The 17,246-nt window shown below is 30.4% G+C and overlaps 1 protein-coding gene across 5 annotated transcripts in view; it reads left to right on the plus strand.

Annotated features, from left to right (window-relative positions):
- LOC136989618 (uncharacterized protein CG43867-like) overlaps positions 1–17,246 on the plus strand; it is a 209,499-nt gene that overhangs the window by 70,750 nt on the left and 121,503 nt on the right. For all 5 annotated transcript variants that reach the window (XM_067287836.1, XM_067287838.1, XM_067287837.1 and 2 more), the window contains 4 exons: positions 8,172–8,327; positions 9,434–9,517; positions 10,281–10,415; positions 12,043–12,930. In XM_067287836.1, the coding sequence (XP_067143937.1) occupies positions 8,172–8,327; positions 9,434–9,517; positions 10,281–10,415; positions 12,043–12,930 (1,263 nt within the window). The remainder of the gene's footprint in view (positions 1–8,171; positions 8,328–9,433; positions 9,518–10,280; positions 10,416–12,042; positions 12,931–17,246) is intronic.

The following is a 17,246-nucleotide window of genomic DNA, read 5'->3' on the forward strand; positions in this document are numbered from 1 at the left end:
GACGTTTGACAGAAGAAATATTTTAAATGACTTTATGACTTTCAGTTATTGGTATCGATAGGAATGCTCAATGGCGGAGAAAATTCGGGAGAAATAACGTAAAATATTTTAAAAATTATATTATAATACGTTTCGCAAGTTTACCGGTTGCATTTACTGTAGAAACGATAAACAAACCACCCACTCGAACGTAATACCGATAACCAATAAACAAATATACGGAATAGACAATTCCATTTAATGCTCAACGATCGATATAATTTTTTTGTTCTTATTAACGAACAATCGTAAATGTGTTTCAAGATTGTTTACAGCCAACAGGGAACCACACTCGCATATATATATGTGTGTTTTTCTCGTCGCTTTTAGTTCTTGCATATGTAGGAACTGAGTCAATCAATACTTCATATAGCAAAAGTTTTCTTTTGAACGACCGAACATGTTTTTATACAGGACGTCTGTTTCCTTCAGAAAATGGGATTTTTATCCGAGTTGGGAACAAAGAAGAAAGTATATTGGCATGACTTCCTTTCTCTTCATCTTTTCCTAGCTCCCGCTTCCGTCTACTTAAAATGGAGACACGTACAAAGATTGCTTCGAGTAATGAACTCTCCAAATGGCTTATTTGTGGAGACAGTTTAATGCACAGATGCAAATAATGAAAAATATTAGTTCTACGAATAATTTTGGGAATCCTTCCAAATGATATTTAAGCTATTTTCTTTTGCTTTTTTTGTCTGTTTTTATCTCGTCACAAACGATTCAAAGTTAAAAACGATTAGGACTTGTAATTGTAAATCTGAAGGAAAAATCATTGCCAACGATACGAAGTAAAGAAACGAAGGGGTGAGGGGAAAAAAAAAGATCTATTGATGTACTGTACTTGCGTTCCGTCAAAAAATATATTCCATACTTCATCCCACGGTCGTTTCTTCGTTGCATTCCATCAACAACCGAGAATGTTACAAAAGAATCAAATAAATCAATGTTCATCTGCTTTTCTAGTTTATTGGATGCGAGAGATGTATCCCCAGCGGGAGATGGATAAGAACTCGTTCTGAAAATTTCCGGTATCTCTGATACATATTCGTTTAGAACAAGAACACTTATGGTGGGATTAAAGGAGCAGTCAGAAACGGAAAAGATAAGCCAGAAACAGCCATTTAATCGAAGGAAAAAAAGATGAAAGCATAAGCTTTAAATGCCTGATTTCTCAAGAAAATATTCTTTTCTTCCCGAGTTATAAAATCTAAAATAACTAACTTTTCTTTCATTAATCTCTTTTAAAGATTCCTTCAATATAAGTTCTCATTATAATTCGATATTATAATTTAGTATTCGGATTAAATGTTTCCTAACTAAGAATTTAATTCATCCTGTGATAATTCATTCATTTGTGCGCTTTCTCGAGAGAAATCTTGTAGATAATTTAATCGAGTTTTAAAGCGATTAAGTTCCAGCAGGAAATTACTCGGGGTTTTATCGTATTTTAATATAAATTACCATTCAGGTTAATTTTCGTTAATAGTTATGGAACTAGAAGTTTAGTTAAATGTAGGATGCAATTTCCAAGTTTAAATTATGTGAATAAATATAGCCTATATACATGTATATATGCAGTATTTCTGGTTGTCTCGATTGACAACTAGAACATTTCGCATCCTTGTTTGAAAATTGATAAGCAAAGATTCAAACGCGTTTCAAACTCGAGGGATTAAGAAGTCGAGAGAAGAGAAATCGTTATTCTCTCAATCGAATGGCCGAATAAAATGGCTAAAATCGCTGGAGCTTGATGTATACCGTCATAAGGTTGATTAACAGCTTTCAAATAGCTTTATTGTTGGCCATCTGGAAAACCTCCAACTTAAATCCGTTTTGAAACCGGATCGTCATCCTTTCTATTTCATAAAAAAGTATTTTAACTCGATAAAATTTACGAATTGTCTTCCTCTTTCTTTTTTTTTCATTATTCTCTTACAGTCCTTTTACATTCAGATTTATTAAATTGCGCTTTCTTTTCCTCTTTTCTTCGTTCTTCTTCTTTTTCCCTTCCCTTTAAGTCGATTTTCCAAACGTTCTTTTGCAAATTCCGCTTTATATTCTACAACGTCGATATTTTACATCGAACTTGTGTAATATCAAAATTTGCATCGAGTAGATTTACTCTTATTTACAAGTTTTTTAATGGACGTCTTCGCGGTTCTCGATAGAAAAAAAAGTCGATAGTTTTTCTCAAGAATCTCAATTAAATAGATTACTTTTTTTTTTCCTACCGCACAGTACATTCGGTGATAGTAATTTATGTCGTGTAGCATTGGCATCTGCATCTTTAGATAATTAATGCCGAAATAATCAAGATGATATTCATCACGCATTCATATTTTCCCGTTTTTATAAAATTCAGTTGTCTGCGTTATCTCGAACTTCATTCTTTTGTTTTTTCGAACAGAGGGAAAAAAATAATAAGAAAATTAGAATACGATTAGGAAGCATCCACTTCTCTCCACCTTTCCTCTCAGTCGGAGTTCTAGGCCAACAAAGGGGGGTGGTGGTGGGAGGAGGACTTTATGACCCATTACCCCCGTGATTGGAGTAAATGTACACCTGCATGCAGTGAGGAGTGTATGGCATAAATCAGTCGTTTTGACAGTGAAATCACGGGCTTTATTACGCCATAAACTTAGGTGTATGTAATATTTCCCACTCCGGAGCAAGGAAATTTGTTAACGTTGTATAATCCGTACACACCCCTCGCTTTACTTTCTGTCTCGCATCTAATACAGCAAACCTAAAGTAGAGTAGTGTCTTAATTTCTCGATCCCCGAACAGAATAGATTCGTCCGTTTGAATGATACGTTTTCGTCGATATTGTAGACAAGTAAGAATTATGTCATTAGATATTTTACTTACGATCTCTTAACTACTTGCGCAATTTAAAAGATTACATTTTTAGTCATTTTTGTGTGTAGAAATAAATATTTTCTACTGTAAAAACTCGCAATATTGTTTTTCCGGCCATGCAATTACATCGTGAAGTGACTTTATTGGCATTGTACAAAACTCGAAACGAAATTAAACCCGCTAGAACAATTTGCGGTCGACACAAAACAATTTTATTTTATTTTATCTTTTCCCTTTTCTTGATTGACAATTCTTTTTGAAACAAGGATTTCATCAATGATGGATACCCTGCAATCTACTACTCACTTTCTCTTTTTATTCGATGCTTCCGAAATCCTAAACGTATTTTTTCCTTCTAGAAAATGATGCCGTAACAGAAGTAAAATACGTTTAGCTTGTTGTTGCTCCGAAGGAAAATCTTCTTTAGCTTCTAGCACTCTACAAAAAGGACAGTTACGATCGGTGTAAGCCTGGTCCTTTTTTCCCTTAGTAAGTTCATGGTACATATTTTTAAAACTCCTGAAATATTCGATTTTCTCTTTTCGTTTGTATATGTACTGTATACGTACAATGTATATATATATATATATATATATATTTCAAAGAAATATATAAATACACACATGAGAAAAGTAAAGATAAATTGGAAATCCTTATCACACATCTCTGTCTGTATCTGTTTCTTTAATTCTCGTCGGAGACGGATTAGGAGAATTCAAACAAACCAGGTAACTGCGTTAAATTCCGTAAGAGGAGTGGGCGGATTTGAGCGAGTCAATTACTAACCTGTAAAATAAGCCGGCATGTCCACTCCAGCGGTCGAGTTGATTTATAATAGCTACACATCACATGCCTTCCACTACTACAGCTTTATAGCGCCTTCCCCTTCTCCGTTGAATCGTAAAACATCAATCTAAACATACGTTATGATTGCGTTTTAACTGCTGCTTTTAATGCAAGTCGTGCTTTATGACGTGTTAAGGAGCTATTTCGTTCATGGCGCATGACGAAAGCGGTTTTTTTTTTCCTTTTCTTCTCATCCCTCCCACCTACCACGCCCCGCTTATGCTAAGGGAGATGGCCAGTTCATACCCTTTCGATAAACCAACTTTATTTATGGTATCGGTACCGATACGTAATGGGTTGTGCGTGATTCTGCTCGTCCGGCCGTAAAGCCAATTTGCGACGCTTTTTCCACCCATGCTTTGATACTGATAAACGTCAGTCCGGATACGTTTTCGGAGTCGAATCGATTATATATTATACTATTACCTAATATAATTTTGCTGCTGATGCTATTGTTTTTTTGCTTATATTAGTGCATTAAAAAACACTCTTCCCGAACACTAAACTAATTAAACAATATCCATCTTGCAGTGTTTAAGTTACTGCAGCCTATGCTTAATGAGTTCAAAAGTAAAGTAGGTTAACAGTGTTTCTTGAATGTATTTATTTGTTTAATAACGCTTCGTATTTCTTTCATTTACTTACACCGTCTATCTTTACACGTGTAAGTTTTGTATGTAATTATGTTGAGTCCTTAAATTGATTTTTGATACGCGCAAAGAAATGCCAACAACACCGGTTCCTTAACAAGAATATTAAACTTTTTGTAGTTGTTTCAATTTATGTACTGCCTTTACAACAATTATTCAAATCTTTAAAAAATTTATCAACGTGTTGCTAGAGTGTAGACTCTAACTTTTCAAATGTGAGAAGGGTCTGTTGTTTCTCATTGTTTCGCTCTCTCGGATACATTAGCGAAGATAAATCAAATCAGTGAGAACATTAGTAGCAACATTCTTAAAAGAGTGGTTAAAAGTTCGAGATTTGTGAAAATCTCTACGTAGAGATACGTTAAAAATTGCAGTTAATCGAGGATTAGCATCATAATTTTAAATATATTCATCTTTTTTAAAAGAATATATATTTTTCTTATTAGCTGTCAGATCTGAATTCATAGCATTGATACTAGTAGCTAGGCGTTGATATAAACGAATTGTTCTATCTATCTCCTTAAGCCTTGACAAATGATCAGGAAAACTTTGGACATTAAATCTTAGGAGATGAGAAAGAACTCCGCATCAAAAAATCATTAAAATCTAATGAGAGATCAGTTTAAACAAGGTAACTGCTGTAAAACTTTTACGGTAATAGTACTGTAAGCTCGAGGTAATTTAGAATTGAGAAGCTTTTCTTTTTTTTTTTATAAATAATTCGGGAGGACCTGCTGAAAAATGTCATGAAAGATTTATTTCCTGTTACATAAATTTGTCTTTACTTTTTACATTACAGTTAGCCTATATTCAGACGGAACTGTTTTCTTTTTGAGACGTTAATTGAGGAATTTTCAGATAAAAGATTTTCTTCTAACTTGCCGATTCATCTATTTTCCATGTCTTTTTTTTCTCTTCACTTTATTTTACCTTTAGTTTGTAACATTCAAGCAATGCAGCATATAGTTCAATACTGGGAAAAAGTAAAGAGATTTTATGAAATATTTATCGCCAGCTCTTTTCCTTTGTTCATTAGTATAAATATAATATGTGCACATACGAATAACCTGCGAAAGATCTAAGTGATCCAATAATATGATATGCATTATCTAGTTTATTCGACAAAAGGTATAAATCTCTAAATATATATATATATATATATATATATATATAGCATGCATACATACACCGAATAGACCGAATAGCATGCATACACCGAATAGTTTATGGAAAATGAAAATTGTGGATTATAATGGGACAGATCGAATTCTTCATCAGATATCAATACTTACAGTATCTGTTCTCAATGTATATTGCTAAATGGATACCCATAATGACGGATCAAATTAGCAATGCAGATGAGGAAATTAGAGAGTAAAGGATCGAAGTTAAAAGGCAAATAAAAAATCCGTATTTTTACGTCTTTTTGTGAAATTCATTCTACGAGATAACACGAGCATACGATCTTTGAACTGAGATCATTCATGGCTTTAGAATTCCTGATCCGTTATATTTTACGAAGGAAATTGAATTTCACTTTTTTTTTTATATAAATAAAGCAAGAAGTGAAGTAACTGAAGAGGGGGGGGGAAATATGCGAGGTGTACAATGTTCAGGCCTAAAATGTAATTTTTCCAGATCTTCAAATTTCTTTCTTAGTTTTAGTACTAAAACCACGCTAGTAAATACATAGCCTTTATATATAATGTGTGTGTCTGTGTGTGTAGGACTATGTAACGAAAATAGGAACCTTTTAACTTTGTGAAATCCAAATCGAGCTGTTAGAGTTGTTATTTTACAGGCACAACCCGGATTGCTCCTGGGAACATGTAAAAACAAATTTCTTTGTCTTATTTTACGCATTATATTTTGCCGTAAACAAGTAGGAAAACGACAGATATACGTCGTATTCCTTTCTCGTTTTTCTTACAGAAGAATGATTATATTTTCTTTATCTTTCCGGCAAATAAGATATTAAAAGTCGGTGTAAAACTTAGTCAAAAGTTTAGATGTAAAAATAATTTTCTCCAGCCATAAGAAATTTTTCGATGAATAAAGTATAAACAGTTTTGTGAAAAATTTCTATTTTAATCCCTAATATTTTATGCACATTTTATATGTAGCTTAGTAAATTAACCTTTTACTGTCTGCCGACTTGAAAGATGAGGTGAATAAATTGTGTAAATTTTATGCAGCTTTGTCAAAACACGACCGTCTAATCAGAGTTACTAGGATGGTCATTTTAACTACCGAGATAGCTGACTTATAAACAACCTAACATGCTGTAGATGCGAGCCGACAAATAATTTAGTATGACGGCTTTTACATTTTTATATATTAATTAATCTTTAAGTATTTTTGCAGTAAATTTATACGAGATTTTAAAGACTGGAGAGCCGAGCTCTTTCACTTTTACAAGCGTACAATTTAGTATGGTCGTAAAACGTTGTTAGGTTAGAACAGGCAGGTAAAAAAAAACTTTTAACTCTGACTTCCAGACTGTAAAAATCAACCTTTAAAGACAATGCTAATGCGTAATTCGATTTTAAGAATTCAGTTTCTACGAAAAAGTTTGGTAGTTTGGTGCTTCAGTTTTGCTGGTCATTTTATGTAGAAGAAAAAGTGATGCTTAATAGTTTTTGAGTGGCTTAATGTCCCTCTTAAAAATAAACGACTTTGCCAAATTAATGCCGAAATGAAGCGGAAAACTTTTGAACAAGTTTCCGAATCCTTTTAGTAAGGAATTTAACACCTAGCTTAATATTTTTATATTGTTTTTTTCTTTCTTTCTGGGACAGGTGTGAACTTTCCAATTGATAGCTCGTTTTTCATTCTGACCTTCTTTTCAAGATTAAATGAAACCTTTCTAAAAATGGAACAGGAAAGAAGCATTTGATAATGCTTTATTATGAACTAAGCAGACACTAAATATCTTCAATATTTAATGCTTTATTAATAAAAGCGATACAAAAATCTTTAAGCTTTTTCCTGTGATTTATTTAATATATTGATTTTGAATCACAACTGGGTAGTATTTATTCATTTCCCGCCCATCTGAATATTATTAATATTAACATTTTAAAGATGGATTCATGAAATTAATGTTTAACTTATCAAATATTTAATATACCCTTTGAAGAAATCGTTGCTAAATTTCTAAATCGCTATTCTTGTTTCGATTAACAACAATTCGCTCACGGCTTTTTCCTTTGCAACGTAGAGGATATTGCTCTAAAAAAAAACGAAAGGGGGAAAATGGTTGATTGCTAAGTCGTTAATTGGAGAAGAAAACAGAATTTCAGCAGCCATATTACTATGCTTAATTCATATTTTGTTAAGATGTCGACCGATATCGCTAATGGTTCACTGAATAATTAGCATTGAACTAACTTTCCTCTTAGCGAAATGGAAAGCGGTGTCATATATTGGTGCGAATGTTTTTCATTAATAACAATGCAGCATGATCGTTAGGGCGGTCGTTTTCTGACCTCAGGTCTTTTCCACATACATTGATTGTCTTACAATCCAGTTTCACTTTATTTATTCATTTTTTTCAGACCATCTTTCTTCCATTGAAAAATTTCTCAACGATGCTATTATCGGGCTGAATATATTTTGAAAATTACGATAAGCTGTAGTATAAATCTTTATTAACTTCCTTTTCTTTTTGCAAATTAAATCCTCTATCATTCTTATAAACAAAGAGTTTATAAATAACGAGATAATTTAAATAAAAGAATATTTTTATTTACACACAAAAATTGATCTTTCCAGGCACAGCTGATGGAGAAGAGGTTGGCTGAAGCAACTTGGAATGCTAGCCAACATGGAGATTCTTGCAATGTTGGTTCTAATATAGAAAAACTGACAAATCTACATTCTGAAAAAGATGATGCCATCAATACATTAGAGCAACAAGTGGAAGAACAGGTGAGTGTTTTCAAATAACATTAGTGTGGAGAATATCTCTCGAGATCGTTCACATTTTATAAAGATCCAGCACAAACTTCCCATACTGCACGAAATTTCTTTGTTCTCTTGTGGGTTGTAAAAACTTTTGTTGGTGATCAATACACTCTATATGTTCAACTTGGGCATTTTCTTTGACTAAAGAAATTGAGTTTGGGATATAGAGAAAAGATAAAATAAACAGATCCAAAATCATGTTTTTCTATTACATTTACTTCTACCTTTATTTATATTGTATTTAAATATAAAATTGTTAAAAATGTTTTATTTCTGATAAAGTATTTATTAATTGAAAGTATTTTATATGCAAAAACATAAAAATATTTTTTTATTAAATTTTATAATCATTAATTTATGAATTAATGTAATTAGTAATAATAATAATGTTTAATTGTATTGAGAACTGTCGAGAGGAAAAAAACTGTTTAAGGAAATGATAAGTATAAGTCTGAGGTATAAATTATCTTGTTCTTTGCACATATCTCTCATAAATTCACCAGACTCATGAATTGTAGAGATGGAATAATTGACAGTTGCAAACAATTCCTGCATGCAAATGACTCCATATAAGAGTAGTAGTCTGCAGGATTGGCATACATAATGTTCAGTTTGGATCTTTTCTCTTGTGCTTAATGTTATTGACAGAAAAAAATTTTTTGTAATAGACTTGTTGACTTTCTTCAGCTTTCCAGTGACAGAAGAATGAATCAGCAAGATGTGAGGTGACTGTTGAGAAACCAATTTAGTTTCCCCACAGGACTGACCTCTTCTGATTGTTGTGTCTAGTTAGTGTTTGTCTAACAATAGCAGATAATTGTAAAAAACTGTTGTATTATAATTAAATAATATTTGAATCAATACAGTTTTAGCTTAATGTTTAATGAAGACCAATCAATTAATCTTCAAATTTATTTTATATTTAAATCAAAATGATTTAATATGAAAAAAAAAATATTTCTTACTGACATTGTTTATTATATTTTACTATTTAAATATATCTAGAATTATATTAAATAGATTTAAATTTAGTTTTATTTAATAGAAAATGATAAATTTTGTTTAAACAGAAAAAATTAAGGATTCAGGATGCAAGACAAGTTGAAGCTAAGGCTGCTAAAATCAAAGAATGGGTGACAAATAAGTTAAAGGAGGTAAAAATGAAATTGTTTTGATTAAATTTTAAAAATTAATTTAAATGCTTAATTTAAATTCATAAAATAGTTTTTTTTTGTCAGCCCAGTCTTTTGTAACTTCATTTTCATTGCATTATATATTCTTTTAATAAAAACATTTATTAAAATATTTTTTTTTATAGTTTTAATGAAAATCTTATCTACAAGTATTAAAATTCAAATTTCATAAAGATTAAAAATTAGATGCCATTCAAGTTTTATGTATAATTAGTTTATTGCTTATTAATTAACGATATATATATGAATTATATAGAGATAAATACAATTATTTTTTATTTCACATTAAAAATAATTGCATTAATATATTATTATTTCCTTGCAACTCATTCAAGTATTATTAATCAATAAATATAAGGTTTTAAACTGATTTAAAAAAAATTATTATATAAAAGTAAATTCATCCACAATAATATGAAATACTATCAGTTAAAAAAAAAGAGAGAGAGAGAGAGAGAAAATTTGAATTTAATATTTTTCTGTTGTTAACTGTTTAAATATTTTTGAGTCAAATCATTACTTAATAGTTTTTAAAATTTTTTAATCATTTGGTGTGGGAAAATTTCCTTTGTTGCAATGTGCTTAAATGACTCCCTTGGTCTCTGTCCTATTTTAATTGGCTTTAAGGATAATAATGATGTCTTTTTTAGAAATATTAAATTCTTTTATTCTTTAAAAGTACTTCCATTCATTTGTAATAATTCATTAAACATTTTGTTTTAAGCTTGAAGAACAGAATCAGCATCTCAGGCAACAAAATCAGAAATGTAATGAACAGCTTGAATTGTTGAAGAACCGTTTGACTCAACTTTCTCAGCTGAGTTCACGTTCAAAGCCAAGAGATCGAGCAAGCACAGAGGTATAGTGATGGTTTTTTTCTTTTGTATTAAATACGAAAATGTTTTAAAGTACTGTATTATTTTATACATGCATATATGAAATTATATATATATGTACAGTATACAGTATGCAGATATAATTAAGTAATATTTTTATAACATTTTTAAATTAAAAATATACAAATTTACATTGTAAACTTAAGATATGTCAGCTTAAAAAACTTTAGATCTAATATTGAAAATATCTAATATTTAATGACTGTGGTTATTAATTACAGCGGTATTCGAACTACTCCGAACTCGAACAATTCGGAATTCGAACGCATGTTCGGGAAAAAATCGCTCGGTACCCGACTGAACAAACACGACCTGCTAGAACAAATTTTCGGTTAATAACAAATATTTTTACTTTAATTTTGTCATCCATAAAAATTTCCTATGATAAAAATGAGTGGCTAATTTAAAACTAAAATGAAACTTTAAAGTTACCTATTGCAAGTTGACACTATTGTGTCACATGTCTGTGACATAATAGCGAGGTTGAGGCCGAAGTTTTAAACGCGAAAACGTATACGTCGGTCGTTCAGCGCCGCTTTCCTGTAAGCCTAGAAGTTTGACAATGGTGTTTGGAAAGTCAGTGGAATCATGCTCGACATTTCAAACGCTATTGTCAAACTTCTAGGCTTATAGGAAAGCGGTGCTGAAGTTTTAAACGCGACGTACACGTTTTCGCGTTTAAAACTTCGGCCTCAATCTCGCTATTAAGATTTGTTAACAATTTCTTCCCGCAGTTTTTTTTTCATCGACAGCTTTTGGGCGCCCTTGAGTTCAAAATTTCCCAGAACAGAACTTTTTAAAACCACATTTGACATGTTCGAAGTTTAGTGTATCTACCCCGAACATATTACGAATATAGTTACATTCGTATATATATATATATATATAATATTCGTAATACGAGTATTGATTTTACTAAAAACGTAAAGTAAAAAGTTTAAAAAGAAGCTTTTAAACAATACAGTCTCACACTAGCAGTAATGTGTTAAATTTCATCACTTATTATTAAATCACACATCTATGTTAAGTAATGACAGCTGTTAAAAATAAAAACTTTCCATTCAACCCTGTAAAATTAATAGACGTATTTTGCCGCTGTGTATTGCGTGTGGATATTTTTCGTTTTTTTAATGATTTATTCAAGCAAGGCTAGTAAACGTCTTGTTAAATTTGTGTTAAATTCTAGTAAAAATGCTATCATAAGCGTGTTTTTGGAGTTATGGAACGGATTAATTGTAAATGTTCAATGAAGTTTTTCTTGACACTAAGAATTTTTATCTACTTTTTAAAATGATTTAAATTAAAAACATCAGCTTAATTTATACTTTTTAAGAAAAGGATTATTTTAACTTTGTGTATCTCTTTCTGCACTACTATTCGATTTTAGTGTTCTTTAATTGTATTATAAAAATTGTAAATCTTTATATATCAATCTTCATAATATTATATTCATTAATATAATATTATGAATTATCAAATTTATTGTTTTTACACTAAATACTTAATATTTAAATTCAAACATTGCTTGTATAAAAATATATAAAATTTTCAATATATTTTACATCTTATAATTTATAAAACTAAAACCAGGATTCTTCAAGAGGAAGTTTTGAAGATAGAGGTGAATCTGATGATAGTTTACCACCAGAAATACCTGAAAGAATATCTCCAACAAGCATTCGACGGATTAGACGTGAACATTCTCTTGGAGAAGAAGGCACAACGCTTAGGGAAGCAATTCTTCGTGAAGGACATTGTAATGCAGATTCGGATTCGGATCCTCTTTATGCAGCTGTTGATTACTCAAAGAAAAAATCTCATACTCGTTCTGCTCCGCCTCGTGTGAAATTGGAAAGGAAAAAGTATAATGATGGTAATGCATCTATATTGAGTTCTACGGCATCAGAAGAACAGTGTGATTCTGAAGCTGATGTACGACACGATTCTAGAGTTGATTCTGGTTCGGTTGATGTGGATACGCCGGCATGCTTGACTCCGAGAAGCCCATTAACACCTAATGCTCTTGTTTCTATCTCGGATCCCCCAACTAACGGAGATAGTTCGGATGGCACATCTCCACATTCTGATGGTAAGAGAAAACCTGTACCCCCACCGCGCTCACGAGTTCCAGCCAAACCAAAGGCAAATAACTGCTCTAGTTCTCCAGTTGTTTCTCAGGTACAATCACAGCCAATGGTGTCAAATTCAGAAATGAATGGATCTAAACATGGTGCTTCGTCTTCTTCTAGTGACAATTATGATAATGTGGAATGTAAAATATCTAGTCAGAAAAAAAGCAAAGTTGATCAACATTCTTCCAGTGAAAAGAAAAAAATTGTGTGTGCTGATAATGAAATTCATGATTATGCTGAAATATACACACCAAGTCAAGAGCTTCCAAATTTTCCTTCTCGAGAAAATGGTGATGACTTAGAAGGAAAACCACCAACTCCACCACTTCATCGATTTCCTTCTTGGGTAAGTTAAATTCATAATTTTTAAGAAACCTAAGTAAATAACTGCATATTTTATAAAGCAATATATAAATTAAAATTAGATTTTTGATATTTTAATCATACTCATAAGTTTTTCAACTTCATAGTATGAACTGTAGTTTAATTTTAATTTTTTTAGATTTGATAATAGATTTATTTTTATTACATCTATACAATAAAGATACTTTGGTCTCATTAACTGACATGAAATAGTTGAGTACAAGCAGACTTCTTACAGAAATGAAATAGTACATTTGAAAAGGGACATCAAGTATATTACCAGAAAAATCTGAATCTTAAAAAAGTCATTTTAGGTCCTATGAGATGCAAAATTTGGGCTCAATTCAAGTTTCGAATGACACGGTTGGGAAGTTGTAATTAGTATTTAAAATGTTTTGACTGTATATAGGTCATTTCATGAATCTTGGCTGGAGGCTGCACTTTAAATACTCCAGAGCCCATTTTGGTAAAGTTGAGAGAGTGCTGGTGACCTAAAGTATGCTTAAGGTCTGGTTAAATTTATTTAATATGTAACAAACAAACAATATTACTAGATTTTAAACTGGGCTATAATATGGTTTATTACAAAGATATGTAATCCTTGCTACTGTAAACCACAGCAACTTGGCCAAGGTTTTTGAAATGTACTATACTTACACAGGGTGATCATAATTAAAGTTTCCCTATTCAGAGCACTCTGTAACCTTAACCAAAGCAGATTCACACTAAATTTTGTATACAAAGGATGCAGGAAATAATTTTGCAAGAAAAAAAAAATTACTTCTAAAAATTCCATCAGGGGTACTTTATAGAAAAATACATAAAACAAACAACAAAAACAAAATGACAATGCATTTATTCATTCCACAAGGGGCATGTCTTCTGCAGAGGCTGTTTACTGATTTAAGGAATGTTGCTTAATATATGCCCCATTATTCAAGTGTAAAATTTGAAGGCGAGGAGCAATGTGTTCATTGTCTGAACAACTGACTGTAACTGCTCTCCAATGATGGTTTTCATTATGATCCTTTAAGTCCGCCAAAGTTAGATTTCCTTGATAAAATATATTCTTTAAATGCCTCTACAACCAGAAATTACGCAGATTCAGATCCATGTCATTTTCACTGACTTTATTGTAATGTTTTAAATAACAGATTAAAATGTCACTTTTAGATCAGTTTTCAATATTTACTGTTATGTTTTGTGTATTTTCCTGTAAAGCACTCCAGTTTTTGAATTTTTTTTTTAAATCCTTTTCTTCATTCTTTTCATAGTCTGTATACAAATTTTGATGTGAATCAGTTTGTTAGTTATAGAGTGCTCTGAATAGGAAACATTTAATTATGACCACCCAGTATTTTTTATAAGTTAACAACTTGCTTAAATCTTCATGCTATATTTCCTATAACAATCACCCACTGGATTTTTTTTAATTTTTGGTTGCTGAAGTAAAAAAAAATATTGATGATGTACTGTACAAAGAAAAAAAAAAGCATGATTCCAAAAGAGATGTAAAATTAATAAAACTAAAGTAAAACTAGTTAAATTAGAATATCTTGACAAATATATAAAAAATAACTTTAATAATGTACTTGATTTACCTTAATTAACTTTGTAAATTTTTCATAATTACAATATTAGTAATATTGAACATTGATATTGGTATTAGCCATTATTCATTTTTATGACTTTGATATTGGAAAATATTGTTTTAATAGTCATTTATTTGATACTATCAAATACCACTAATATACTAATGAGTTTACCTCACAATACAACTCATATGAGGGATTATTACAAGGATACTTATGTGGGAATCATTGGGCTGTGGGATGTTTATATATATGGGCAGTTATTATAGAAAATATGGTATTTTATTTATACCGTTGCACTTATAATTTAATTTATAAAATATTAATAAAACTTCAGAATGACCAAAATTATCAGAAAATAATCTATGTCAAGAAGAGAATCAAAGCACTAAAAACTACAAAATAGTACTGGTACAATTATACTATTTAAATTGTTTTTAAAATACTTTTGCAACCATCTTTTGTATTCATAATAACAAAAATTGAATAATTATAAGAAAGTAATTTTAGAGGCATAAATTATCTGGTTATTAAATTTACTGGTAATAAAATAAAAATATATTTTTTTACTATAACATTTTATGAAACATTATATATTCTTCTTACATTATCTTTTATTTGTATTATTAATATTTTTAATGTTTGCTAATATTATTATTAGAGATCGAATTTGGTAGCAATTGCTACTTTTTTCTAATCAGAGATATCACTCCTGATATTATATTTTAAGCACACACAACTCTAGAACCTTTCTAATGAACCATATTGTTCAACTTTTTGCAGTTTTTGGTTTTTCTATTTTATTACTACTATTGATCTTTTAAATATATTTTGCTGAATTTTTCTTTTGGAATATAAAAATTTGTTTTCTAATGTACTGTACTTTTGCAACAAAAAGAATTCATGCACTTTACTAATTAATGGCACTAATTTTACTAATTTTCTTAGTGCAAAGTTGGATCTATGTATAGTTTCTACAGAGGAAATAAAGACCAGAGACACACTCCCACTTCTTTATGTGCACCTTCACAAATTCATCCAAGAATATGGCTATAACATATGAATGGACAAGTTTCTTAAAAGCAAAATAATATAGAATTGTATTGAATATGCAAAATACAGTTGTTACTTGCTATTCTTGCAGACTCATAACAACAATATATAGTGAGAAAAACAACCTCTGAACCTGCAGGAATAAATAAACTATTCAGTAATTTGCTTATAATTGCACTGTTATATCTGACAGCAGTGACCTCACTGAATGTTTGGTTTTTATTTTGATCTATGGTGGACAGCTACCATATCATCTTTATGTAATATTTACTTTATAATATATACCTAGATATAGAGAATTTTAAAGCATGAAGAAAAAAGATCTTTTATACTTTTTTTAATATAAAGAATTTTAAGCACTAGAAAAAATTTTAAAATAAATGGGCACTTCTTGGCAACTATTGTGCTGTGAAATTAATAATGTATTAATATTACTATTATTTAATATAAGTAAGATATCCAAGAACTTTAATATCAAAATGCTTATAACAGTGATCAGGCCTTTAAAAATTCACATTATAGTTTTCTTATTGATATTAAAAATTTGAACTCATTGAACAAATTGGCTGATCAAAACAATTCAAAAATGATTGTCTCAAAATCTCCTGAACATAAAATTTATTAGAAAAAATATTGGATACAAAATTGCACTACAGTATAATGCAGTACTATATGAAGATGTATGATTAAATATAGATTCAAATATCATTGCTGTATTTAATTGCACCTCTAACAATAGGTAATCTTGAGAATATCATTTTCATTATGTAATATGATATTGTGAATGAAAAATGTAATAGATTTACTGAAAAAATGTGTAGATGTATATAATGATATTCTCTCTCTCTCTCTCTCTCTCTCTCTCTCCATAATAGTAACTTTAACACAAATTAAAACGGTAGCATACAGTAAATTATAATATTATATGTCATATTATGCAGAGTGCTTCAAAAAATGTTATTCATATTGTATGGATATAATATGGCAGGTTAATCTCTGTATTGTTGTCCACTGTGTGCAAGAACTCACAACTGACTGGGGTGCTCCCCCTATTACAGCCCTATTACCTCTGCTGCTGTAACTGTTGCCTTCTCTGTATAAGTGTTAATGTTTTTTGAAGCACTCTATATGATACTATTTATTATATTAAACATACAATAAATAAAAGTTAAAACAGTAAAGGAATTATAGAGGTTTACTTCATTATTCAGTGCTTTCTAATATGTGTGAACAATATAGATTTTTTTGAATTTGCTATGTTTTGCTACTTTTGAAATTTTTACTGCTACTTCTATGGTTTTTAGTGGCTACAAAATCTTATCTCTAATTATTATTATTATTATTGTCTTTTATTTTAATAAAAAGAATTGGTAACCTTTTTATTGTTGCTGTCAAAGATATTACAGTATGTGTTTTCAATGAGATCCTATGTGATTAATTAGAATTGTGTATTTTGTATTATACTATTCTTAGTCTATTTTATTATTTTTTTTTTTTTTGTTTTTGAATAGCTGATATCAGTTTACTATCTGTCTGTAAATGATGTATATCAGGCTTGACCAACCTGTGTTCCCTGGGCCGCACGGAGTCTACTGACCCTTTTTCGTGACCTGCTGACAATTCTTCAATTCTTACTTGCGCTATGTTCAGTTAA

The sequence above is a fragment of the Centruroides vittatus genome, unplaced genomic scaffold (genome assembly GCF_030686945.1).
Source record: "Centruroides vittatus isolate TY-2023 unplaced genomic scaffold, ASM3068694v2 scaffold_712, whole genome shotgun sequence".
Lineage (NCBI taxonomy): Eukaryota > Metazoa > Arthropoda > Arachnida > Scorpiones > Buthidae > Centruroides > Centruroides vittatus.